Source organism: Diabrotica virgifera, chromosome 3 (genome assembly GCF_917563875.1).
Source record: "Diabrotica virgifera virgifera chromosome 3, PGI_DIABVI_V3a".
NCBI classification, from domain to species: Eukaryota; Metazoa; Arthropoda; class Insecta; order Coleoptera; family Chrysomelidae; genus Diabrotica; species Diabrotica virgifera.
The window spans coordinates 257,693,699-257,720,105 of NC_065445.1; the positions used below are offsets into that span (position 1 = coordinate 257,693,699).

Consider the following 26,407-nt stretch of genomic DNA (forward strand, 5'->3'; position numbering starts at 1 on the left):
ACCACCCCTTCACCAGTAACAGTAAATAATGTTTGTGCCTAATAAACGCATAGACAAGAAGGGAAAAGATACTTAATTCAAATACATAATGATAATTCATAGAATATTTGTTTACTTAAGGGTAATTATCATAAATTCGAGTAAAAGATTCACTTTATACGAGTAGAACTGCTTGATCCAGTAAGTTGTGTTTTTGTTGGAGTAAAACTGCTAAGTTGCGTTTTATGGGTGTTAATTTATGTTTATACTCGCCAAGGAGTGTGATTTGATGTTTATTTGACTATTTTGAGTGTCGCTTTATTTTACAACGCCGGCTCCAGACTCTCGGCGAAGTTACTTCGCCAAAGTTGAGCGAAGTCCGAAGTGCCTCTCTACACACTCGTTCTACTTCGCGAGGAACACATTCAAGCGGTGCGATACCGACAAAGATCCCTTTGACTCGGACGCGCCATACCGACAGAAAATGGAAGTAGAACGAAGTGAGGCAAAGTTACACAAGGTGGCCGTCTACACTCTCGTACTTGTTGAACCTCGGCGAGAGTGTGGAGCACGTATAAAATCGATTTGATGGTATGCCAAGCGTAATTCAATCTACTTCAAAGAAAAAAATTAGGAAGGAACAACAAAATGTAATATATTTTTGACGAAGTAAGTTCAACATTTCAGGACGGGAATCATTATTTTTTCAGTAATAACACAATATTTGATTTTTGAGATTTCTCTAGCTGTTCATGAAATAATTAAAATTGTATATAAAAAATGATTATCTCATTTAAAATAAATATTTCTTTTTTACGAAACCTTCGGTTTGGCGCCCCTTTGGGGTTACGCCCGCGTGCGCCGCACGCGTTGCACGCCCGGTTACGGGGGCCCTGATTATACATGTAAAACTATTATACCTACCTATACTATGTAAATAACAAAAATGCGAGCATTACTTTTTCTAATGCATTACGCTTTCAGTACCTACTGTGTATTACTTTTGTGGTTATAATATGAAATAATATTGAATAGGTCTGGATCCCGCGTATGAAAAAAAAGTTGATGAATAGCAAACTGAAAATTTGTTAATAGCTTTAATAGTTTAATAGTTTTAACTGTGGAACAGGTTAAAAATTTGGAACGGTCTGACCACGAAAACGGCACATGTATTTTGTCCGACAGAACAGACTTAAACTCTCCGAACAGACATTAAACTCTCATGCAAAAATCAGACTGCTATTTATCACCAAATGGGCGTTTTAATGAGTGGAACATGTAGAATATGTCAAATGACAGGAATTATGACAGGTGATAAATAGCAGTCTGATTTTTGCAGAGAGTTTAATCTCTGTTCGGAGAGTTTAAGTCTATTCTGTCGGACAAAATAAATGTGCCGTTTTCGTGGTCTGACCGTTCCAAATTTTTAACCTGTTCCACAATTAAAACTGCCCCTGTTCCATTGTTCCCATATATCAAAGTTTATCCGACTAGACACCCTTAAGCTATTAACAAATTTTCAGCTTGCTATTAATCAACTTTTTTTCATACGCGGGATCCAGACCTAGAATACCTATTAGTTATTATTAATTTCTACATTTAATAATTATAAAAAATATTTTTTAATTTTATAATAAATTTTATAGTAGTAATATAAGGAAAAATATCGAAAAAACAATTTGAATTTTTATTTATACGTAAATACGTATTGCACTTTTCACAAGAATTTACCTTCGAATAATACCAATAATGTGCCTACCAATAATTCGCATATATTTTTGTGTAATTGTTTTCATTGTGGTACTTTTCTGTTTCTTGGCTCTAAGACGATCATCAATAGAGCTATTGCAACTATTATTGTTGGGACGTCCCACTTTTCCTGCTGTAAAATATTGGGTTCTATTTGAAGAGAGCGTTAATATTTTTGTTTGTTGATGCATTTTTAAATAATTCTACAATTATTTTTTTATGATGGTTGGCCGTCTATTTGAGAGATGAACTTGGTCATTAGTTACTCACCTGAGGGACCGCAGACGTTCGGATACAATTCGCGTCTTTTTTCGAGGACCGCTTCTCTCCCTGTTTGACCTTAAGGCACAAAAATAAAACACGTTTATTGATAAAAAAATATATTTTCATGCATATGTTTTAAGTAAATTTCTGAGTACTTCAACTGGACCGCGTTATGTAATAGCGGATTAAGCGCCAAAATGTAGTTTTGAGATAAATCGGTTTAAAGATTTTAAATTTGTTTTTGGTACTATTTCTAAAATATAGTACTGACATGTTTCATATTTAATATATTAATGCAAATGTAAATAGACTTGTACCTGTGTTTAAAATTTTTTAAAAATAATTTATATTTTAAAAGTTATTCGATCAAATGTCGCTTAATTCGTTAATGATTTTTTAAGATATGCATGAGTTAAGATCCGAATACCGGATTAAGAGACATAGTTGGCGCTTAATCTGATGTTACCTGACAAATGATGTCTTTTAATTGGATATCTTAAACGTTAGTAAATATGTTATGTTTTGTAATAAAGAATTAACCGACTATTCATGGCGCTTGATTCGTTATTACACTTACAAAGATGCGGATTTTTGTTTATGACAATGGATTATGTACCATTATTGGCGTTTAGTTCGATATTACAAATCCTAGTGTGAGATTTTTTTTAATAAAATAAAAAATGTCGCTTAATACAGGTATTTAAAAACAGCTTTTTTTTTAATTTTTTTACAAAAAACATATTTTTATACATAGATTTGCACCCTAGCTGCAATATGGCACTATTATCTCGATTTTTGACTTTTGGCGGTTAATCCGTTATTACATAATGCGGTCCAACTTCAGTCATCTTAAAGCTTAGCATAATAACTTTCATGTACCACCAAGCTTCTATCAATTTGATTTATTTTTGAATAACCTGCAAATGAAAAATTATTATTTTAAAAATAATTACTATAGAGAAATATAATAAAGAGTATGCACAAGGTACAGTAATATATTTTAACTTTTCTTGAACCTCAAAGCAACTATCGCATATAGAAGCTCATTGTGAATTCGTTGCTCAGTATTAAAGCATTCAATCTTTCACTGCAGCTGATTAATACATCCTTGATGTGCCTTCAAAACCAACAAAATAGGTTAATGCTTACAGTGCTATATAATACTGGAATAGTAAATACTAATAGAAGGCATAACTTATATCTCTATTAGTAATTGTATCATTAATCCTCACCTGATATTCCCAAGCCGGTCCTGAGTTCGTTTTTAAGAATATTGAGAACTCTCTCGACTCCTTGTTGTCCACTATGAACCAATCCCCATAAAGCAGATCGTCCTACCAGAGCCATCTTTGCTCCAAGAGCAACAGCTTTGAGAACATCAACGCCATCTGTCACTCCACCATCGATGTAAACTTCTATTTTGTCTCCTACCGCCTTTACTACATCACATAGAGCGTCAATCTAAAATATAATATATAACATAAAATATACATGTACATATGTTTGTTATTTAACTCTAGCTTTTGATCTAACGTAAAATTTATACAGTTATATAATATTTATATGAAATCCGCCATTAACTAAAAACATTAAAAAATGTAACATTAACATCATGAAAGGAGAAAAACGGATCTGATACCCAGTGGTGGCTAGTGAGGAAGGGCTACGGAGCGTCGCTCTCTCTAGAAAAGTTAATATTTTCTCATTTATTTTTATTTTTCATTCAATTTTCTGTTGCATCTTTATTCTATTAAAGTATATTTTATTACCCAACCGAACTAAATTTTGCATTAATTACATTTGTTTAAAGCGCCCGCACTATATTCGGGGCTGATTTCATAACGCCCGTTAAAACCATGCGGTTACCATGAAAGCGACACGCAGAAACTATAATATTTTCGAAGCACATTGCTCTACATACACAGAGGTAATGGGATTATATGGGCATTCAGAAAGAAGCCCCAAGATAAAACTTACTATGGTCAAAGAATACTAACATTAGTATTCTTTGCTATGGTCGAAGTCAAATAATAGGTAAGGCTCGCACGCAATTTTCCCCTTGTTGCCATATTTTAATTTTGAAAAAATATATATCATATTAGATTACTCAGATTTTCTTGACATGCCAGTCCTATTACAGCGAGTATTTCATTGGCTAGAAGTCTTCTTCTTCTTCAAGTGCCATCTCCGCGAGGGAGGTCGGCAATCATCATAGCTATTCGGGCTTTAGAGACTCTGCTCTGAAAAGATCATTTGATGTACATCCGTACTATTCTCTCAGGTTGCGCAGCCACGATATTCTGCGTCTCCCTATGCTTCTTTTTCCTTGAATCTTTCCCTGCATAATGAGTTGGAGCAAGTTGTATCTCTCTCCATGTGTAATATGTCCGTATATATGACGTCATTATTATATTTGGTGAGGTGGTAAATGGTAACTGACGTCTGTCATAATATTGGAGGTTAAATATAATGTCAAATTATTGTTTTCAATTATATTTTATTTATTTACTTAATATTTTAACGACAGTTTATTTTTTAACCAACTTCACTTTTCCTTTACTATCCTTATTTCGTAAGATCGTATTTTAAGAAATCTTGCTGGCTAAATGGGCTCAGTTTTTATAGGTCATAAAAAAGAAGAAAAAAAAAATAAACAAACTAAAGTCTTACATAACCTTCTATAGGACCACATGACTTTGACCCTTATATTACAGACAGTGTTGTCTTTGTTTCACACTGTTAAAGACAAAAAGAAACAGTGTAGCCGCTAACTGCTGTGGTAAATACTTAGACAAGGAAAAAAGAGAGGACGGGTAACACTCATTTAAAACACACGTTCCAAAAGTGAAGCCAGTTTTTGGTTTGTTTGTCACCAGAAACATGGCGGTCACGTCAAAAATAACAATGGGTTGCCAGTGGTGGGTGTTCGTTGAAGGTTAAAATTTCATAAAAAATAAAGTAAATCATCATCTAAAATTCGTAATAAAAACATATGTATGTATTGAAACATATGTACGTAATATGAGCAACTTAATAAAACATTTACCGTACACAAATTCTTCATTTTAAATACATTTCATGTTTTTATTTTAAATACTCAATGCGTAACAATACCCCAAAGATACGTCGATGATCAAAATCTCTGGTGTCGTTTGGCTTCACTTTTGGTCAAGGATTACTCGTCCTCTCTCTTTCCTTGTCTAAGGGTAAATACATAGGTATATGTTTTTGATTTGGCAACAGCGTTTGTTTGCTGTCAAATTTTTGTACCGTTGGGTTATGATGTCATATCTATGAAGTGCATGCCTAATTATTTAACTTTATGCTTAGTAAAAACATAAAAGACATACATTTAGAAACAGTAAGCGAATACATCTACCTGGGATCTATAATGAAAGTTTTTAAAGAAAATCAAACTAAAGAATAATGTTAGCGTGGGCAGGATTTGGAAAACTGAGTTGGATCTTGAAAAAAGCTAAAATAGAAAACAATATTTGAAAACCAGAGTTTACGATCAGTGTTGGTGTAGTCTCCCTATACTTACGTATGGTTCACAGACGTGGACACTCACCAAGGCCAATATCGATAAAATAGCAAAGGCACAAAGAGCGATGGAAAGATCAATGCTCGGGATGAGACTTATAGACAAAAAACAAACCAATGGCTTAGAAGCAAAACCAAAGTGAAAGACGCAGGAGAACATGCTGCCAAATTAAAATGGAGCTTCGCAGGACACAATGTCGGACTGAAGGATAAAAGTAGGGGAGTTATATTATACATGTTAAAGTAAAAAGTTCTACTCGCAGATTTGGCTGCTAATTGTTTATTAATTGTTTAAACAATAACAATTGTTTTGTATAATAGTTATTTATGATATAAGTGCTAAAAGTACACATTTAAGGCACGCATGTGAAAGTTTGCAGAATGAGCGATAGCGAGTTCTGCAATTCACATGAGTGCAGAGTGCCTTAAAAATGTACTTTTTAACACGCATATCATACAATATTTTTCTACAAACGTAATTACAGGACAATATCTACAAAAACTTTTACTTGAACTTGACTGACATTCCATTTTTATATTTTTTTGACATTACATCAACTATACAATCAATACGAACTGCAGTGCCTTAAAAATTTTTTAAAGCACTAGTGCCTTAAAGTAGCATTTTTAACGCTCGTATGGAGTGCTAAAAATTGCATTTTTAACACGGTTGTAGAAAAATAATTTTAAATATATCGATAAATTCATTATTTTACTCTGATCAAATATGTTTCTATTTTGTTTTTGATTATGCTGAATCCGAATATGGCATTGCAATTTGAAAATTCTTATACAGAAGCTCTTATACAGTGTATCTGCGTAGCTAGGAACCACATGGAAAAATTTTTTATTATCAATTTTACGAAAAAAAGTTATTCTTAATAAAATGCTCTGGATAATCAAAAATCTAAAACTCAACCATCAGATATCAAATTTTATCAATTTTATACGAGTTATGTCAAAAATATGAATTTCGTTAAAGAGTAAAGAACCTTTATATTCCAGAATATCAAAAAATGCTATTATGAAAAGTTGTTTGAAATTAGAAACCATATCTAAATATACAATTACATCATTCTAATCGAAAAAAAAAAATTTCAATTTTTTCTCAAATTACAGATACTCATCATCCTTTTATTTCAATTATGATAACTATTTTAATATCACTTTTACGAAAAAAGTTATTCTTCATAAAATGCTCTCCCTGGTCTAAAATCTACGATACAATTATCAGATATCAAAATTTTTTAATTATTTTGTTCTGAAGCTATTTCCTTGTGGCATTTTTATGATTAACTGTTTAGATGGGAAATAAGCCACAATTAAATTGAAAAAATAATTTTATTAACGTTTCGAAGACCGAATCGGGTTTCGTTGTCAAAATACAAAATACTACTGAAATAAACAAAAATGTTGTTGCTAAGTAAAAAAATTTTTCTAATAATTTATTTAATCTGACTCATTTATATTGGCAATTCAGACGTATATTATACATTTTAAAATAGAAGACTTTAAAATGATGAAATATATTAAATATTTTTTAATTTTGTACGAGGTATGTAAAAAATATGAATTTTTGTTAAGGGGAATTATCTTAATTAATCTTATTATTCACAATATTTCAATTAGAAGGATGTAATTAAACATTAAAACAAATTTTTTAATTCCAAACAAATTTTCTTAATAACAATTTTCGATATTGTGAAATGTAGAGGTACTTTACTCTTGAGTGAAATTCATATTTTTTGACATACCTCGTATAACATTAATTAAATTTGATATTTGATGATTGAATCTTAGATTATATACGATGCAGAGTATTTTATTAAGATTAACTTTTTTTCGTAAAACTGATAATAAAAAAGTTATCAATTCATGTAAGGCTCACTTTCCGCCCACACCGTACTTATACCCATACATTTTATTTCTTTCTATTATAACCATAAGATAGCTTAATTATTCTTCTGTCATGTTCAATTGGTAAAATTGTATTTGATCAATTAGTTAAAGATGTACATTAAAATAACTCAACCGTGCACTTCGCCGTACGTTAGTTTACAGTGCGCCAATGTTTGTGAGAAGGGTGACTTTAGCGTTATAAATAAAAAATTATAGAACATACAGATTTAATTTGAGAAAATTCTTTATGTAAGATTTTTTTTGTAAAATTTTCTGAATTTTTCAATGGTCAAGTCAGTTTTGTTTTAAAATTTATATTTTCGGAGTTATTTAAAAAAACATTAAACTTCGTAGTTCATTTGTTTAATAAAAAATGAAGCACCCACTTCTCGAGTACAACTTTTTGGTATGTTGTTTATTAAGCATTTCTTAATGAAATAACAAAAAGTTCTATCTTGTTTGATTTTTTCCGAAGTGAAAAGCTATATGCACTCCCCTAAAGATGGAACTGGGCTGATGACATTAAGAAGATTGGAGGACACAACTGGAAGCAAGTGGCGCAAAATAGAAAACACTGAATTGAATTGGGGGAGGCATATGTCCAAAATTAGATAACTTAAGGCTGAAGAACAAGAAGATGTATAGTTTCGTGACGAAATTTAATAATATAAAAAAGAAAATGTATATTATACCGCAGCAGGTGTTCCATCCAACTGCCTAGACCCATGGTTGGAGACTTGAACGGCAGCTACCCCAGCCTCCACAGCGAGTAATGCATCCTCTGCAGTCAATATTCCTTTCAGAACTATGGGAAGGTTTGTAATACTCTTCAACCATTTAATGTCTTCCCAATTAATGGACGGATCGAACAAATCATTAACGTAGTTGTTAAGACCTGATCCTTTTGTGGGGTCCTGGCTCATTTCCGAAACTCTTCCTTCGAAATTCGCCAATCTAAAAACTACATATGTGTTGACAAATAATCGTAAACTATGTTTCAAATTCATTTAAGGGATAGAATGACATTTGAGAAGAAACTAATTTATTTTTTTGTGGGAATAACATCCCTAAATGTAATACAAATATACGAAAAAGTCGTAAAAAATGTTAAACTTTTAGCAAGTAGGGAATACTATGGCCAAAAATGTTATAAATTCTTAGTTTAGTTTATTATTCCTCTCCAAATTTATTAATGAATAATGACTTACTTTAGTAATGAATAATGCATTCACTAATATAAAACAAATATTATGTAGTAGAGACCTCAGCCTAAATCTTAGAACTTAGTACTAAAGTGTTATGTATTTTCTGTTCTTTTGTATGGTGTGGAGACATGGACACTTAATAAATAACGTCTCAATAGATTGGAAGCATTTTAAATGTCGACATACCGAAGAATGTTGAGAATCTCCTGGACAAACAGAATAACCAATGAAGAAGTACATATTAAGAAGAATAGAGAACAGCAGGGAGATACTGGATTCCATCAACATAAGAAATCTACAAAACTTGGGTCATATAACACGTGGTGACAGATATGAACTTCTAAAATTAATAATGTAGGGAAAGATTCAAGGAAGGCGCAGCATAGGTAGAAGAAAAATGTCCTGGCTGAGAAATCTCAGAGAATGTTTTGGATGCAGCTCTGAACTCTTTCGGGTTGCAGTGTCAAAAGTTAGAATAGCGATGATAATTGTCCACTTTCGTCGCGGAGATGGTACGTAAAGAAGAAGAATGGCTTAGTATATAACTATAACAAAAAACATTAAATTAGATGGGTCTTCTAGCATTTTCAGGTCCCCGCTCAAATCGTAAAAAGTTCGAAACAGATTTTTTCTTGTTATTTTACGTTTTAAAAATGAACTCACATTTCTTTTCTTCTTTTATGGCCCTTGAGGACTGCGCCCATTTAGCTGGCAACACTTCTTAAAATCAACGCCTAACCAAACCTACCATACACCAAGACCCATTACGAATCCAATCGAACAATCAAGGGTAGGGAAGGGAAAAAAACTTCTCGCAGCCAGGTCGTTCAGGGTGACTAACCACAGACTTAAGTAGGGATACGGGGTATTATTACCAGGGAGATAAGACAAAAGTAGCAAAGCTAGACCTAATCTAAAGTTTCAACTTACATGACAACATAATCTACAAGAATCCTAGAGATTGACGGTTTGTTCAAAGTTAGTAAGTTTTTAAGCTAGAACTCACATTTGCAAATAAATTCATCGTTTATTACTTACTTAAGATGTGGAGGTAATGTGAACTTGTTCTTTAAATCAGGAATACGCAAACCAAATAACGGTGCATCCACAGTTAATACTATTGCTTTAAAACCAGCTTTCTCCGCTCTCAAAATTAAATTTCTAGTTAAATCTCTGGAAAAACAAAAAAAAAAGAAATATAGAAATTTTTTCTAACATCAACTTTTATTTTTTACATCTGATTGGTTCTTTACTGATTACTAAGTTTTCTGAGATGAAATTGTCATATTAAATTCTTTTGCTCGTATATTTAATCTGTGGACTAATTTTTCCTGACTATTTTCATCTCGGGCTATCAATATTGAGTCGTCTGCGTAACTAGAGTATGTTTACTCCTTTGTTTTCCATTCTGTGTCCTTTTCCTTTGTTGACGCTTTTGATTATTTCATACACGAATAAGTTTCCCACGAATGGGGCCCAATAAGTCCCCCTGTTTTATTCAGCTGCTTATGCCTATAGGTTCTGTAAGTTGTCAACCTATCTGACTACCATTTTGTTGTTTTGGTAGATGTTCTCAATAGTTTTTATGATATCTAGGAGAACTTCTCTATTATACAGAAGATGGATTACATCTAGATTCTTACTCTGTCAAATGCTTTGTTCAGTCAATCAGACATAAGCAGACATATAAAATTATATGTGATGTTTAAATTATTCCTAGATTTTACACCAGTCAACGTAGGACAGGTCCGCTTTATCCATTAGGCAATATAGGCAGTTGCCTAGGGCGGCAAATTATGAGAGGGCGGCAAAAATACTGTACAAAAAAATATTTCTATATAAAAATTAAAATCGAATAACATTTAAGTACATCCATCAACGGAATAGAAGTAGGAATTCATTTCTAGAAAACAAATTGCATTCTCTTAACACTATTCATTCAAAAAGCGGTCAGTCATATGATAACGCATCCAATATGTCTGGCAAATATTCAGGAATGCAGGGCAGAATAAAAAATTACAATAAACTTGCTGAGTACCTACGTATTACCTTGCTGTGGACATTCTCTCAATTTAGTAGGATCTTTAGCAGCAGAATCCTGTCTGAACGCCACTTCCTTTTTAAATAATTTTCCCATTTATGAAGAGAAAGCCAAAAAATTGTGACAAAATAAAACATATTAAAGAAATTAGAAAGAGCAAAAGAAAAATTCAATTTGACGAGGGGGACGATGATGAACTAAACTTTTCAGCTAGTGATGAGATGAAAATCCATACATTCTATAGTATAATTCTATATAGGTATTATAATCGACACTCTGATAAGAGACCTGAATAGACGTCTGGAATCTTATCGACTTATTTATCAACGTTTTCGTGTTATAACAGATTTGCCAAAATTAAACAATGAAGAAATTCACTTAAAGGGTCATTTGGATACCACAATAAAATCACCAATTGACATATCTAAATATTTAAAGAAGAGTGGATTGAAAGATATTTTCCCTAATTTTGACATTGCTTTGCGTATTTATTTGTGCATTCCAGTTGCAAACGTGTCCACTGAAAGGTCATGTTCGAAAATGTCAAGAATTAAAAATAATTTCCGATCAAGTATGACGCAAGACGCAATTCGTCGATTTTTTCCATAGAAAGTGACGTAACAAAGGCGATAAATTATGCATTATAGATGATTTTGCCAAAGAAAAATCAAGAAAGAAATCTCTAATGTGATCGAACTGCAATGACAATTTTTTCTATTATGTGTATATGTTACAGTAAAAGTTGATTTTAAAAATTTAAATCAACTTTTACTAGTTGGAGTTGACTCTTCCTGGATCGATTCAGTAAATGTTGATTATACGAGAATCTCAAGTGCATTTTTGATGAGTGTGCGTTTCTTTGTTTTGACCGTTTCAACTACTTATTAGTATAGTCTGTAACGTCGCCCCCGTTAGGGAAATTATTCTGATTCGATTTTTTGAACAAACTTACTCAAAGAAATACATCCGTATAACAATCCTTATAACAAATACACAGGGTGTCACGCGGTACCGCGGTCGAAAAATTGTTTAACCAATTTTTGTTAACCAAATTCATAAAAATAATTTTTATCTACTCTATCTCATATTATGTAAAGTGTAAAGGTTTTATTGTGTGAAAATTGTAAATATAGATAGCAGTACATGAAGGGTTTAAAGTGTGTCTGAAGTAACAATCTATTTTGTATGAATATAATTGCGAAACACTACAGAATTTTACTTTTTGACATAAATTTTATTAATAATAAGATAAATTTTGTTCAATATTTTTAATAATTAAATAAATAAATTTTAATTTCACTCAAATAAATAATCGATTGCTGCCATTGACCACTTACATTCAATCTCGGTTAATTTGATTAATAATCGCGGCAGGTAAAGTAACATTTTTCTTTCAATACAACAAAGTGTTACTTTACTGCCGAAAATGAGGGCAAATGAGCAGGGCCTATTTTACCACTAGGCCAATGAGGCACCTGCCTCGGGCCCGCATTTTAATGGGGCCCGGAAAGATCATTAAAAAATTGTTATTGCAATAAAACAAGATACATTTTCAAATTTGTCAACTGTGGTCTTAGAACCACATGAGCCACACTTTGAAAATCTTTCTACGTATCATACACAGTAGAATCAGAGATACATGTGAAGAAGACCAGGATGAAACACAATTTGGTTTCAGAAATGGACTGGGAACCCGGGTCGCACTCTTTGCACTAAATGTATTATTGCAGAAATGCCGAGATCAAAGGAAGACGTATTTGCTGTATTTATTGACTATGAGAAGGCCTTTGATCGAGTACAACATCACAAATTAATTAAAATATTAAAGGATTAAGGAGTTGATAGTCAAGATGTACGAATCATAGAAAAATTATACTGGCGTCAAACAGCTTGCATAAAAAGAAAATGAACAGAAATATGCAAAATACAAAGAGGTGTCAGACAGGGTTGTATACTGTCCCCACTGTTATTCAATTTATATTCAGATATAATATTTAAGGAAGCGCTCCATATTTTGGAATGGTGTGTGAAAGTTAATGGAATTCTGATAAATACAATCAGATATGCAGACGATACAGTTATTTTTAGTGATGATATGAACAGATTACAACACCTTTTAAATGTCATTGACACAGTGGGAAGAGAGTTTGGCCTAAACATAAACTGTTCAAAAACAAAATACATGGTATTTAGCCGTTTGGCCCATCAAGATTCACAGTTATATGTTGATGATCATATAATTCAAAGAGTACTCAGTTTTAAATACCTTGGTTGCCATATTACTGAACAACTAGATCCAGATAAAGAGATAAAATGTAGAATGGAGATAGCCCGCACGACATTTTTAAAAATGAGGTTATTCTTCTGAAATGATAACTTGCAACTTAAACTTCGAAAGCGCATGATTGAATGTTACATTTGGTCAGTCCTCTTGTATAGTGTCTAAGCATGGACATTAAAAATATCGACGATTAATCGTTTGGAGGCCTTTGAAATGTGACTGAACAGACCTACACTGAAAATACCATGGACGGCTACTCTGACAAGTGTGGCAGTCCTTAAGAGAGCAAATGCTGCCCGCGAGCTGCTTGATAACATCAAATATAGAAAGATGGCCTATTTTGGACACGTAGTAAGGGGAGACCGGTATAATATTCTTCAACTTATTATCATGGGTAAAATCTAAGGACGCAGAGGAATTGGTAGAAAGCAGGCATCTTGGTTGAAGCATATCCGGGAGTGGACAAGAATAAAGAAAGCAGAACAACTATTTAGAATAGCTCGAGACAGAGACAGTTTCGCCATGTTAATCGCAACCGCCAAGAGGACTTGATAGGGCACGTTAAGAAGCAGAAGAAGAAGGTCTTAGAACAATTAAAAAATTTGATATCAATATTAACTAATTAACTTAATTAATATTATTAATAAATTATATTTAGGGGCCCGAAAATTATGTAGTGCCTCGGGCCTGATTTGAAGTAAAATAGGTTCTGCAAATGAGTACAATAATGAATGATTTTAGTGAAGTCAGAAACTAAAAAAAATCAAAGATTAAAGCTACCTCTATAAGATCCTGAAGAAATGTTTGTCATTATTTCATTAATAAGATATTTATTTTTAATTATCAACAATGAGCGCTAAGCGTGTATTGAGGCGGCCGTCAATGTGAGTGCGAGTGAGATTCGCCATTGGACGGCCGGAATGGTGCATCTCTTTAGCACTCACCATTGACGGCCGCCTAATACGCACTTAGCGCTCATTGTTAATAATTAATAGATAAAGCTTAGTAATAAAATAGTGACAAAGAATTTCTGCTGGATCTTGTAGAGGGGGCTATAAACTTTGATTTGGTCACTTTCTGACTTTCATAATAATGGATTTTAACCGAGTTATTAAGCCTTGAAAATAGCTATTTTCGCATTTTTCAAATTTTAAATCGCGTATAACTCGACAACAATCAGTTTTAGAGAAAAATCACAAAATACCTTTTTTTGCTCAGAATAACCCAAATGATCTAAAAAAAATACTTGAAGTGAAAAAATTATTTTTGTGAATTTGTCTAAAAAAAATGGTTTAAACAATTTATCGATCAAGGTACTGCCTGGCACCCAGTAGATTTGTTATAAAGTTATAAGGACCTCTTTTTTAGTAAGTTTGTGCAAAAAATTCGAATCGGAGTAATTTACCTAACGGGGGCGACGATACAGCTAGACTAATTTGAACATATTCAGTAACATTTAATTTCTAGAATCGGCTGTTTGTGTGAATCAGAATCAACTTTTACTAAATTGCATTGGGAAGAGTATACTTTTCCTAGTTGGAGTCTACTTTTACTAGTAAATGTTGAATATAAATCTTCAATTTATATTTATAATCAACTTTTACTGAAACCAGCCGTTAGAGTTGACTCCAACTAGTTGGAGTCAACTGGATAATCAACTTGAACTGTAACATATATAAACATCGTAGTTTAAATCCATTTTTAGTGTATTCTTATTTAAATAAAAATTCTGCTTGCATTTTTTTTTCGCAAAAATGGTAGGTACATTTTTGAAGGGCGGCTACTAGAGAATTGCCTAGGGCGTCAATTGACCTAAATGCTGCCCTACGTGGGTTACTAGGGCTGTGCCTGTGCAAAATCTCACATTACGGACTGTAAACAGTAACTTCAACAGTTACAGTTACAGTAAAAAAAGTTAAAATGTCACAAGAAAATAGCTTCAAAGCAATTTACAGTGGTAGTACTAATAGAAATTTACCTGTCCTTATAAATATATACTTGAAACCATTTCACAGCCATTGGAGCAGCTTGAGCAACTTCTTCAATGCTGTATGTTGACATGGTGCTAAGAGTGTAAACTACACCCATTTCTTGGGCAGCTGAAGTTAAAAAAGTAAAGTTAATGTCAAAAAATTAAAATCTGCTAAACAAAATATATTATTTACATACATTTATTTATGTTAATAAATATTATTTACTTTTTACAACACGGGTCTGTTATTCTTGAGTTATAAGATATACAGGGAAGATAACAGAGTCAGGGCTAAACTTATTAGCCCTCATTTTAACTAATATGTCAAGGTACCTACACTGGATAACTACTAATAGATTTAAGTCATAAAATGTATAGGAACGGAACATTTCTATATTTATTAATAACAAAGTAGCTATCAAAACGGGCAATAGAATATGGAGTCCATTTAATACGACAAAGGGACTACTACAGGGCTGCTCCTACCCTGTTCAAAATATTCCTGAAAATAACCCTGAAACGATAAAAAAGGAAGTGCGAAGGAATGGGCATCCCAGTAAGAAACGAATACCCTAAGTTTTGCTGACAACCAAATAGTGATCGCACAAGATGAAGATGACCTCAGGTTTATGAAGAGAAAACTGGAGCAGGATTATACAAAGAATGGAATGGAAATAAACCTAAAGAAAACTGAATACCTAACAATAGAGAATACAGAAATAAAACAGCTAGAAATAGACAAAGGTAAACAAATCAAAGGAACAGATAAGTACAAATATTTAGCTTTCATAATAGCAAACAAAGGAACAACTGAAAAAGATATAAAAAATAGACTAAAAAATAGTACTGTGGGATAAGAACGTCATGGGCCTGGATCCTGCGTACGAAAAAAAAGTTAATTAATAGCAAGCTGAAAATTTTTGAAGTTATACTTCTTTACGCCCGATATGCGGGTGAATTTTTTAATAGCTTAAGGGTGTCTAGTCGTACAAACTTTGATGTATGGGAACACTGGAATAGGGGAAGTTTTAATTGTGGAACAGGTTAAAAATTTGGAACGTCAGATTACGAAGACGTCCCATGTATTTTGTCGGATAAAACTTCCAATTGATTTGTTACCCTTTCATTAAACTCTCATGCAAAAAAAAGATTGGTATTTATCACTAACTGGGCATTTTAATAAGTTCGACACGTAGAAGATGTCAAATGGCAGGAATTATGTTGGTGATAAAAGGTTATGTTGGTTGATGAAAGGGTAACAAATCAACTGGAAGTTCTGACCGACAAAATACATGGGACGTTTTCGTAGTCTGACGTTCCACATTTTTAACCTGTTCCACAATTAAAGCTTCCCCTGTTCCAATATTCCCGTACATCAAAGTTTGTCCGACTAGACACCGTTAAGCTATTAACAAATTTTCAGCTTGCTATTAATCAACTTTTTTTTGGTACGCGGGATCCAGGCATATCAGTATAAAAACAAAAAAGAAAAGAATATACAACACTATGACAAGAAGTATCCTGACTTATGGATGTGAAAAATGGATAATATATAAGAAATCCATAAACAGAATAAGAGCAACAAAGATGGAATTCCTAAGGAGAAGCTGCAAAGTAACAAGAGATATAATAAATAACATATATATTAAGAAAAGAATGGGAATAAACTCAGAGCTAATAGAGTACACAGAACAGCAGAGATGCTGGTACGGACATCGCAGGAGAGCGGCCAAAAAACGTTAGATAAATAGAATAATAGAGCAGAGCCTGATAGTAATAAGGACGAGAGGCAGACCCCGAAGATCTTTCAGAGATGAACTGGACGAAGCAATGGAAAGAAGAAACCTGCAGGAAGGGGACTGACAAAATAGAAAGAATTGGAGAAAATGGGTGAGTGAACTAATATAGTGAACAATGTGGAAATTCTTAGTATACCTATATATTAATACAATGGCATTTACCTTTAACAACAGCCAGTTCGCCCATTGGATGAGCCATTTTTTGCATACCAGACGGAGCAATTCCAATTGGCATGGAAATCTTCTCTCCAAGAACTACTGTAGATAAATCTATATTTTCTACATTTCTTAAATATCTTGGTCTTACTTTATACCTAAAGAAAGATACGAAAGTAGTTGGTCGTTAATATAAGTCTTCACTTAAGGAAAAAGGTAGGAGAAGGGGAAAGCAAAAACACATTAGTTGTTGAGGAGATGAACAACACACTTACAAGTAAGGTACCTGGCCCAAATAAGGCCCGGTTCCAAATAAAGCCCATCGATTGTTTTTACTAAAAAAAATCGAGTATTTCTCAAAGTGACGTTTGTCTCTGGACGCTACTGGCATCTATTGGCTAAATCTGAACTTAAATCGAGGTTAAGTGTGACTACGCCATGTTGATGTCAGTCCGGTAATACTATATTATTAATCTATGGATGTCAGTTGCTTATCCAGACACGCTAGGCGCACATCAAATTACTATTTTCAGGTATTTATGAATTTATTGATAAGTTTTGAAATAAAAGTGATAAATAATTGTGTTATATATGAGCTGATAGCTTATAATTTATACAGTACGTAAATCGTTCAGCTGGACATAGGGAATATACATTGAGAGAATTGTGGCAACTGCGTTAACCTGTGCTAGTTGAAGCTTCTGTTCGAGTACGAGTTTTCGGTGCAATAGAGCTGTTAGAACGAATAGAATGAGTGAGTTTTGAAGCAAGGCTGTCCAAAAATGAATCAAACCCCAAATTTACGATTAATGAGTTAATAAACGTACTTTAATTTTTAAAATATTTTTTATTTAAAAACTAATTTCAATTTTCCCATTCCCTTAGGCCAAAAATATTTAGCTACTACATTCTCATATTTTGACGTTTATTTGTGTCAGTCGAAATGAATTGTCAATTTTGAGGTTAATGCCCCTTAATGCTAATAACCAAATTGTCATCGAGAGAGCTCAGTTGCCACAATTATCTCAATATAATACAATGTATGTATTTATGAATCTAAATATCTAAATATATACAATGTATGTTCCCTATGTCCAGCTGAATGATTTACGTACTGTACATATAACAGACAACATGTAAAATAACGTACTGTAACGTTTGATTAATTATAGTTTTTCATAAAAATACAGGACAAGACACGAGTAAAGAAGCTGTCCCTATTAAGGCCCACCGGTAGAGTTCTAAACAAGGCCCGCGGGCCTTATTTGGTGCCTGTAGATTTTCAGCAATGTTTATTTATTTAAAGTCAGTTTTTGTATACAAAGTATACACCAGAGTCTTTTTAAATCATTTTTAAAACTTTTTTTAATGATTTTTTTTTAGTATAGGTACGTATGATTCAATTTAAAACAACTCAATTTTCGATCCAAAACATTCTTAGTTTTCCGATTTGTGTGAAACTTGGTGTATAGCTTCTGACACTCTAGACTCTAGACATGAAGTCCGAATAATCGTTTTTTTTTCCTTGAATGTTTTACCTATGTAGAATCTTAAAATATCATTTTTATCGATTTTACAATGATTTGGTATCTATATACTGTTGTGATCCGCTTCTTATTTATTTTATATTAATTATTATTTATTTGATTAATTATTTAATTGTCGCAAATCATACATCAAAATTGAATAAAAAATCTCAGGGTGCCTTTTTTTATATTATTAAAAAAAATCCAAATTATCTCACGTTATACTTATCTTCTCTCGTGGGTTCAGTATCTCTGAGTTGATCCTAATCGGGATAAAATAGGGAAAAGAAATAAAGCAAAATATTAAAATAAAAATACAGAATTGTCTTTTATTTATCAAATTAATACTCTGAAATCTATCGAATCTAAAAACCTGTGGACACAGATGTCCGAATGAAATTTATACCACTTAAATTTATTATCGTTACAAAAAACAATTTATCGGTTTGTTCCCGATGACTTTGGTAAAACAACTAAACCAAACAAATTTATGTCTTCGCAAGATTACCTATATTTACTATTTATATTTTGAAATATTGGAATTTTAATTCATATGCTTTTTACTCAAAAATCTATTTCCCGAACATAAAAATCTCTTTCACATAAATTGACTGACCTTTTTGCTTCCCTCACTCGGATGTCTTCTCGTGACCCCAAACAGCTCTCCCTCGTTGATTATGTTAAAGGCTACTCATCAAAGCCTCTCTCCGTTGTCCAGCTTCAAAACTATCAGCATACCAGCACTATTCTCCAACAAACCGTGTCTCTTTGACCCGTTCTCGATTCAAACAAAACTCCAAAAATTCTCTGCTCTCCTTCTCACAATAATACAGAATCAAAGAGGTATTTCGTCTCGATTTGATCTGTCTCTCGTTCCACTTTTCAACACTATTCTCCACTATCAACCAGCCACTGATATATGCTAACTATCTCTGCACTTAACACGTCGAGACCGCTCTTTCTCGCTGCCAACAACACAAATGAATAATTTTTCAATCTCTCTCAATCATCCAATCCATCTTTTCCCCTTCCACATTCCAAGAATCAAAACATAGACTTTTCCATTTGACAAACAACAGTCACCCTCAAATTTGTTCCAACAATCCTAATTACTTTCGGAGAAACTCTCCCACATATACTCGTATTGAAATGAAGATATTAAAATTCCAACTTTCTTTTCAATTATCAATTTCGAGAAATATTGATAATTACCTATACAGTAAACAATTTTTTTCCATTTTAAATCTAAATACATAGTTCTTTTCACTTTAATTATTCACAAAAGTCTTTAATGGTTCCGCGGAAAGCTCGTTAAAAGAGAAATCTATTTACATCCTAACTAAATTCTAATAAATTTTAAAACAGCTCAATATACAGGGTGTATCAAATTTATGTGCCCGCGTTATTAAAAAAAATTTAATTTAATTTTCATTTTGCTTTTGATCGATAAATTGAAAACACAATAATACTTACTTATTTAAATAAATTTGTATATTCTATCATAAAGTATTAATGGAAAAAATAATGTTTCAACAGAAGGGACTCAAAAATGACATTATACGGCCGCTTATTAACGCCCATTAACGCTCTGGGCCAAGTTATACCTCCTTCTTCTTCTTCTTTGAGTGCCTCTCCTATCGGAGATTGGATATCATTAGGGCGATTCTAATTTTATTTACTGCTGTTTTGAACAATTCGTTAGTGGTACAGCCAAACCACTCTCTCAAATTTCTCATCCAGGACATTCTTCTACGGCCTGGATTTCTTCGTCCTTGGATTTTTCCTTGCATTATATTTTGTAGGAATGTGTACTTTTATCCCCTCATCAGGTGGCCTAAGTATTCAAGTTTTCTCTTTTTTATATTCAGTAGAACTTCTGCCTTGTTATTTATTCTGCGTATTACTTCTTCATTTGTAATTTTATCCACCCAACTTATTCTTAGTATACGGCGGTAGCACCACATCTCAAAGCTTTCAAGATTTTTAATATTCCTCTTTTAAGAGTCCATGACTCAACACCGTAGAGCAAAGTACTGAATACATAGCATTTTAACATTCTAGTTCGTAGATGAATACTAATATCACGATTACCAAATAATTTTTTCATTTTTATAAAAGTAGACCTGGCAATTTCAATACGTCTTTTTATCTCGTGATTTTGGTCACCTGTTTCATTGATAAGGGTTCCCAAGTATTTGTATTCGTTTACTTTTTCAAGTTGGGTACCGTTTATTGTGATACTAGTGTCATTTATTGGATTCTTACTGAAGGTCATATATTTGGTTTTTTTGACGTTCATCCTTATGCCGTAGTTATTACATATCTCATTCATACTTTCAACTAGATGTTGTAGATCTTCCGCTGTTCTTGTTATACCCCCAATGATTCTCTTCAAAGGAAAAAAAATGCAGTCGGAATGGCAAGATAATCTTCCAGCTGGTTCGACCATTGAAATGACAGAGAAAAAGGATCAATGACAACATCAACCTTTATAAAATGGGTACACCACTTTGCAAAGTTCAAACCACACTGTCCCGTTTTACTTATTTTCGATGGAGCTAAGTCTCACTTAGACGCAGGTATTGTTGATGCAGCTGACTTCCATGGCATTACACTTTTTTTTATTCCTAGCAACACTACACACGAGCTACAGCCCATGGACAAATCTGTATTTGCGCCTTTTGAAGAATATTGGGACCAAAAGGTTTTGTTGTACTGGACCATCACAAAAACTAACGAAGGGCGTACGAATAATAAAAGAATTTTCGGAAAAATATTTTCCAAAATCTGGTTAAGAGCTGCTACACCTCATAATGTTTCAATTGGGTTTCGTGCCACAGGCATCTATCCGTTTGACCTTAATGTTTTCCCGGAACAAGCATTTGCTCCATCTGAACTGTCGAGGCGAGATAACGTAAATGAAGAAGATACTCCATCGCCTACTCAATCGAGGACCGATGACAGCCAGGCACCAATGATACAAGAACGAGACCCCTCTAAGAAAAAGTGTCAGAAAAGAAAGATTTATTCTTCGCCAGATTTAAGTACAACTTCAGTTTCCGACATCTTATCTTTTCACGATGATTCCAGTAATGACGAAGGTATTTTGGAGACTTCCTTTCAGGAAATTCTTTGTACACCTGAAATAAAAAATAAAATTGTGCAGCCCCGAGCAAAGTCACTTAATTATAGAGCGGTTACAGTAAGTAAAGCTTTATTTACTGGAAAGAATAAAAATCAAGACAAAAACCTATTAGTGATAAAGGGAAACAGACGAAACCAAAAAAAAGGAGAATATAATATAAAACTAAAATGCCTCAATGAAAAGAAAGATAAAGAAAAAATTCAACCTTCCTTAAAAGATATTCTTGAAGCAGGTCCAAGTGGATTGCAGTCTAAGGTTTCAAACTCAGGAGAAAAAGAAGAGAGCTGGTTTTGCTACTTGTGTCAAGAGGACAGAATAGCAGATATGAGGCTGTGCACCAAATGCCTTAAATACGTACACGAAGAATGTTTAGGATTAACAAGCAGAGACAAAACACCTACATTTGTTTGTCCAAAGTGTGATTTCTAGACTGCGGATTATTACAAAACTGTAAAATTTCTTAAATGTGAATAAACATATGTTTCTGATTTAATAAATGCCTTTATTTAATGGATATACTGCAATAAAACACCCCCAAAAACAGTTAACAGTATTTAATTTTATTAACAATTAAAAAAAAAGATGGACCTTATTTGGATCAACTGGGGGGCCTTATTTGGAACTACTGTACCCAATAAGGCCCACAACACTGATTTTGAAAAAACCGTTATAACTTTAAAATATTAAAATTTGATAAACTGTACCATAGTAAAATGAAAGAGCATAAACCTTCCATTCGTTTTCCATTGCTTTGAGAAATTAAATTGAATATATAATATTTATTTAAAAATAATTAAATAAGACGGGCCTTATTTGGGTCAGGTACCTTATAATAAGTTTCCTTTGTATATCACTAAGGGTTCTGGGACTTAGAGAGGCTAGAGGTCCAGGAAAAACCGGAGGAAAAAAGTAGAGGGCAATGAGCAATCAGATTATCAAGACAGGACAGAAAAAATGGATGAATTTGAATGACAGAAGAAGAAAAATCTATTCAAAGGGGATCTAAATGGCGCGAGATAAAAACCCTGAGTGAAAAAACTAAAGGCTGTTTTCACGCATCTCGTTATTGTATGGAATGTAGGAAAACATTGCAACTGAGTAAGAGGAACGAGCAATGATTTATTTTATTCGCAAAATAAATGAAAAAAATGGAAATTGATAAAAAAATGAGAAAAGAAAATAATAAAGACATAATACAGATTATAAATTCTGAAGACTGGGAAGAGTATTTCAAAGAACTTTTGGTAGAGAATAAAGTCGAATTTCAAGATCGTAAAAACCAAAATCAATATAGAATTTCAATAGTCAATAGCCAATAAGATTAGCAACTGAGGAAATTAAAAATGTATATAAACAACTGAAGACAAACAAAGCACCCGGATCAAGGGATATACCTGGAGTCCTGGAGAATTGTTTAAGTACGGAACGAACAAATTGTACGAATATCTTCGACAAATATGTCAAGAATTCATAAACACAAACGAAATCCCTATGGAATGGAATATATATACATATTATAGTCGGTTCGCTAAACTCTGGCACTCTAGACACAACTGGCTAGTGATTTTAGTAAGTAATTTTGCCAATTTCGTAAAATTGGCAATAAAATAATTCCTAAATAGTTCATCATCATCATCAACCCATACTCGTCCACTGCTGGACATAGGTCTCCCTCAGCTCTTTCCACCTTTCTCTGTTTTGTGCGGCTTGCATCCAGTTTCCGACAATACGCTTCAGATATAAATAGTTAATAACTACTAAATACTAAGTAATTTTGCCAATTTTGGCAAAATTGGCCAAAAACAAAAAAATTACCTACTAAAACCACTAGCCAGTTGTAAAGCTGAAAATTGATAATAGCTTAACGGTATCTAGTCGGACAAACTTTGATATATGGGAACACTGGAACAGGGGAAGTTTTAATTGTGGAACAGGTTAAAAATTTGAAACGTCAGACTACGAAAACGTTCCAGGTATTTTGTCGGACAGAACTTCCAATTGTTTTGTTACCATTTCATTAAAGTCTCATGCAAAAATCAGACTGGTATTTATCACCAACTGGGTATTTTAATATTTTAATAAGTCCAACACGAAGAACATGTCAAGTGACAGGAATTATATTGGTAATAAATAGCACTCTGATTTTTGTATGAGAGTTTAATGAAACGGTAACAAATCAATTGGAAGTTCTGTCCGAAAAAATACATGGGGCGTTTTCGTAATCTGATGTTCCAAATTTTTAAACTGTTCCGCAATTAAAACTTCCCTTGTTCCAGTGTTCCCGTATATCAAAGTTTGTCCGACTAGACACCGTTAAGCTATTAACAAATTTTGAGCTTGGTATTAATCAACTTTTTTTGATAAGCGGGATCCAGGCCTAAAAGGTTTTAAAGAATCGAATCGAGAGAGAATATAGATTCTGAAGCAGAAGAACAAGCAAGAATTCGTACGGGCCGATCCACTATTAACCACATTTTTTCCTTAATCCAGATAATAGAAAAAAAGATGGCACGGAATCCAGAAATTCATATGTTGTTCGTCGACCTACGGAAAGCCTACGACAGCGTTCCACTCAATTTTCGTTAATTCCAAAATTTATGCTTAACTTCTGAGTGGCAGTTTCCTTCTATGGACGTGGACTATAATTTCAGTGTTTTTCTATATAAGCTTATCCGCATCTTCAATAAGGCATTTCCTTTAATTCCTATTAAGCCAAAACATCGAAAACCTTGGGTTACGAAAGGTATCCGCATAGCAGCCAAGAATATGCGTTCATTTCTATACATCAAGAAATTTACTACCAACGTTTCTGTCACTGAATATATCACGAAGTACAGGACAACATATCTTAAACTTATCAAATCAGCTAAAAAATCCTGGTCTATAATAAACGATCTTCGAAATAAAACTCACACAGCTCAATCATTTTCCCTTCCAAATCCTGAGAGTCTAAACGATTACTTTGTTAATGTGAGTAAAAATATAACATCAACTATTTTGCCGCAAAGAGATCCCATTTCCTATCTCTCTAATTCAAGAAAGGTCTCGAATTCATTCTTTTTAAAACCAGTCGATAACTCTGAACTGACCCAAACAATCAATAGTATCAAAAGCAAATCATCCTGTAGTACTGATGGACTATCTACAAAAATTTTCTCTAATCTCACAGAAAATGTGTTGGAAATCCTCGTCTCACTAATTAATGATTCCTTCGAAAAAGGTAAATTTCCAGAGTGCCTAAACATAGCCATTATTATTCCTCTTCATAAGGGTGGCGAAAAATCTAATGCCTGCAACTATAGACCTATTGCCTTATTACCGGTACTCTCCAAAATTATTGAGAGACTCATTAAAACTCGACTTATGTCCTTTATCGTTGAGAAAAACATTTTATCTCAAAATCAATTCGGCTTTTTAACTAATAAATGTACCACTGATGCCATGTTTTCTGTACTACATGAGGTGTATCAAGCACTAAACAATAATCTTTATACTGCCACTGTTTTCTGTGACTATGTCAAAGCTTTTGATTGTGTAAATCACGACATCTTGATTAAAAAACCAAATTTCTATGGAATTAGAGGTATTTCTTTGAATTGGTTCCAATCCTACTTGAATAATAGGAAACAACTAGTTAGAGCAAATGATACTACTGACTCTAGTCTCAAAAACATTGTATGTGGAGTACCGCAAGGTTCAGTATTGGGTCCTCTTCTGTTCCTTATCTTTATAAATGACATCACTAATTTAAAAATCGATGGGAATTTTTTTCTTTTTGCTGATGATACCAGTATCATTTGGAGCAACTCAACTATAGCATCTCTTCATGAAACTATAACTTCGGATCTACTGACGATAAAGACCTGGTCGGACTCTAATTTACTCTCTTTTAATGTAGATAAAACAGTAGCATTATCCTATAAAGGAGCTCTTCAACCTTTGCCTCCTAATAACAGCCAGATCAGTACCGTTGATTCTGTAAAATTTCTTGGTATTTTTTTAGACAGCAACCTCAAATGTTCCCTTCATATCGATTCGTTAAGTAAGAAACTCGCCTCAGCTTGCTATGCAATAAGATCTGTCTCAAGGGAACTCAATTTAGCATCTTCTAAAATAACATATTTTTCGTTATTCGAGTCTCATCTTCGATATGGTCTTCCTTTTTGGGGTTCTAGTACAGCTGCTCAATTTGATGTTATTTTTAAATTGCAAAAAAGAGCAATAAGGTATCTGTTTGGCCTCAGAAGATCTACACATTGCAGAAGTTACTTCAGGAATCACGGAATTTTAACACTTCCATCTTTATATATTCTAGAAACGGTTTGTTTAATTCGTAAACACCTTCATGCCTTTCCAGCAAGGCCCAATCATCTTTACTCCACCAGAAATTCAATCTTTGATATTTATTTACCGATCCCATTCATTGAGTTAGTAAAGAAATCTATATTATATTCCGCAAAAAAACTTTACAACCATCTGCCTTTACAACTTAAATCTGCAACATCTTTCCCAAAATTCCGTAAACTGACAAAAGCCTATCTATCTAAAAGACCATACATATTATTCAATAGAAGAATTTCTTAATGAATAACTAAGAAAATTGGGTTTCATACCAGTGTTGCCAATCGGCGGATAATTATCCGATTTGCGTACCTTTTTGGAGAGTTGTCGTATCTTCTTCGTACCTTTAAATAAATCGGATATTTGCGGATATTTTTCAGTGTATCTACCATCGACTAAAACTTTCTCATCCATATATTCCCAACACCAACAACACATTAATTTTGTTTGGTTCCACCCAAATTTTTATAAATAGCCTATACTGGATGAATGTTAGTGACATCCGAT

The 26,407-nt window shown here is 33.2% G+C and overlaps 1 protein-coding gene across 2 annotated transcripts in view; it reads right to left on the bottom strand.

Moving 5' to 3' along the window:
- Nucleotides 1–2,091: 2,091 nt before the first annotated feature.
- The window catches only part of LOC114329665 (2-Hydroxyacid oxidase 1-like), a 29,498-nt gene continuing 5,182 nt past the window's right edge, over nt 2,092–26,407 (bottom strand). Inside the window, exons 2-8 of one of the 2 annotated variants that reach the window (XM_050647345.1) lie at nt 16,895–17,046; nt 14,940–15,060; nt 9,678–9,812; nt 8,127–8,388; nt 3,225–3,453; nt 2,828–2,909; nt 2,092–2,149 (exon numbers count right to left, since the gene is read on the bottom strand). In XM_050647345.1, coding sequence (XP_050503302.1) covers nt 2,842–2,909; nt 3,225–3,453; nt 8,127–8,388; nt 9,678–9,812; nt 14,940–15,060; nt 16,895–17,046 — 967 coding nt within the window. In that variant the 3' untranslated portion in view covers nt 2,092–2,149; nt 2,828–2,841. Of the gene's footprint in view, nt 2,910–3,224; nt 3,454–8,126; nt 8,389–9,677; nt 9,813–14,939; nt 15,061–16,894; nt 17,047–26,407 lie in introns of both variants that reach the window. The other variant, XM_028278845.2, reaches the window with a different exon arrangement.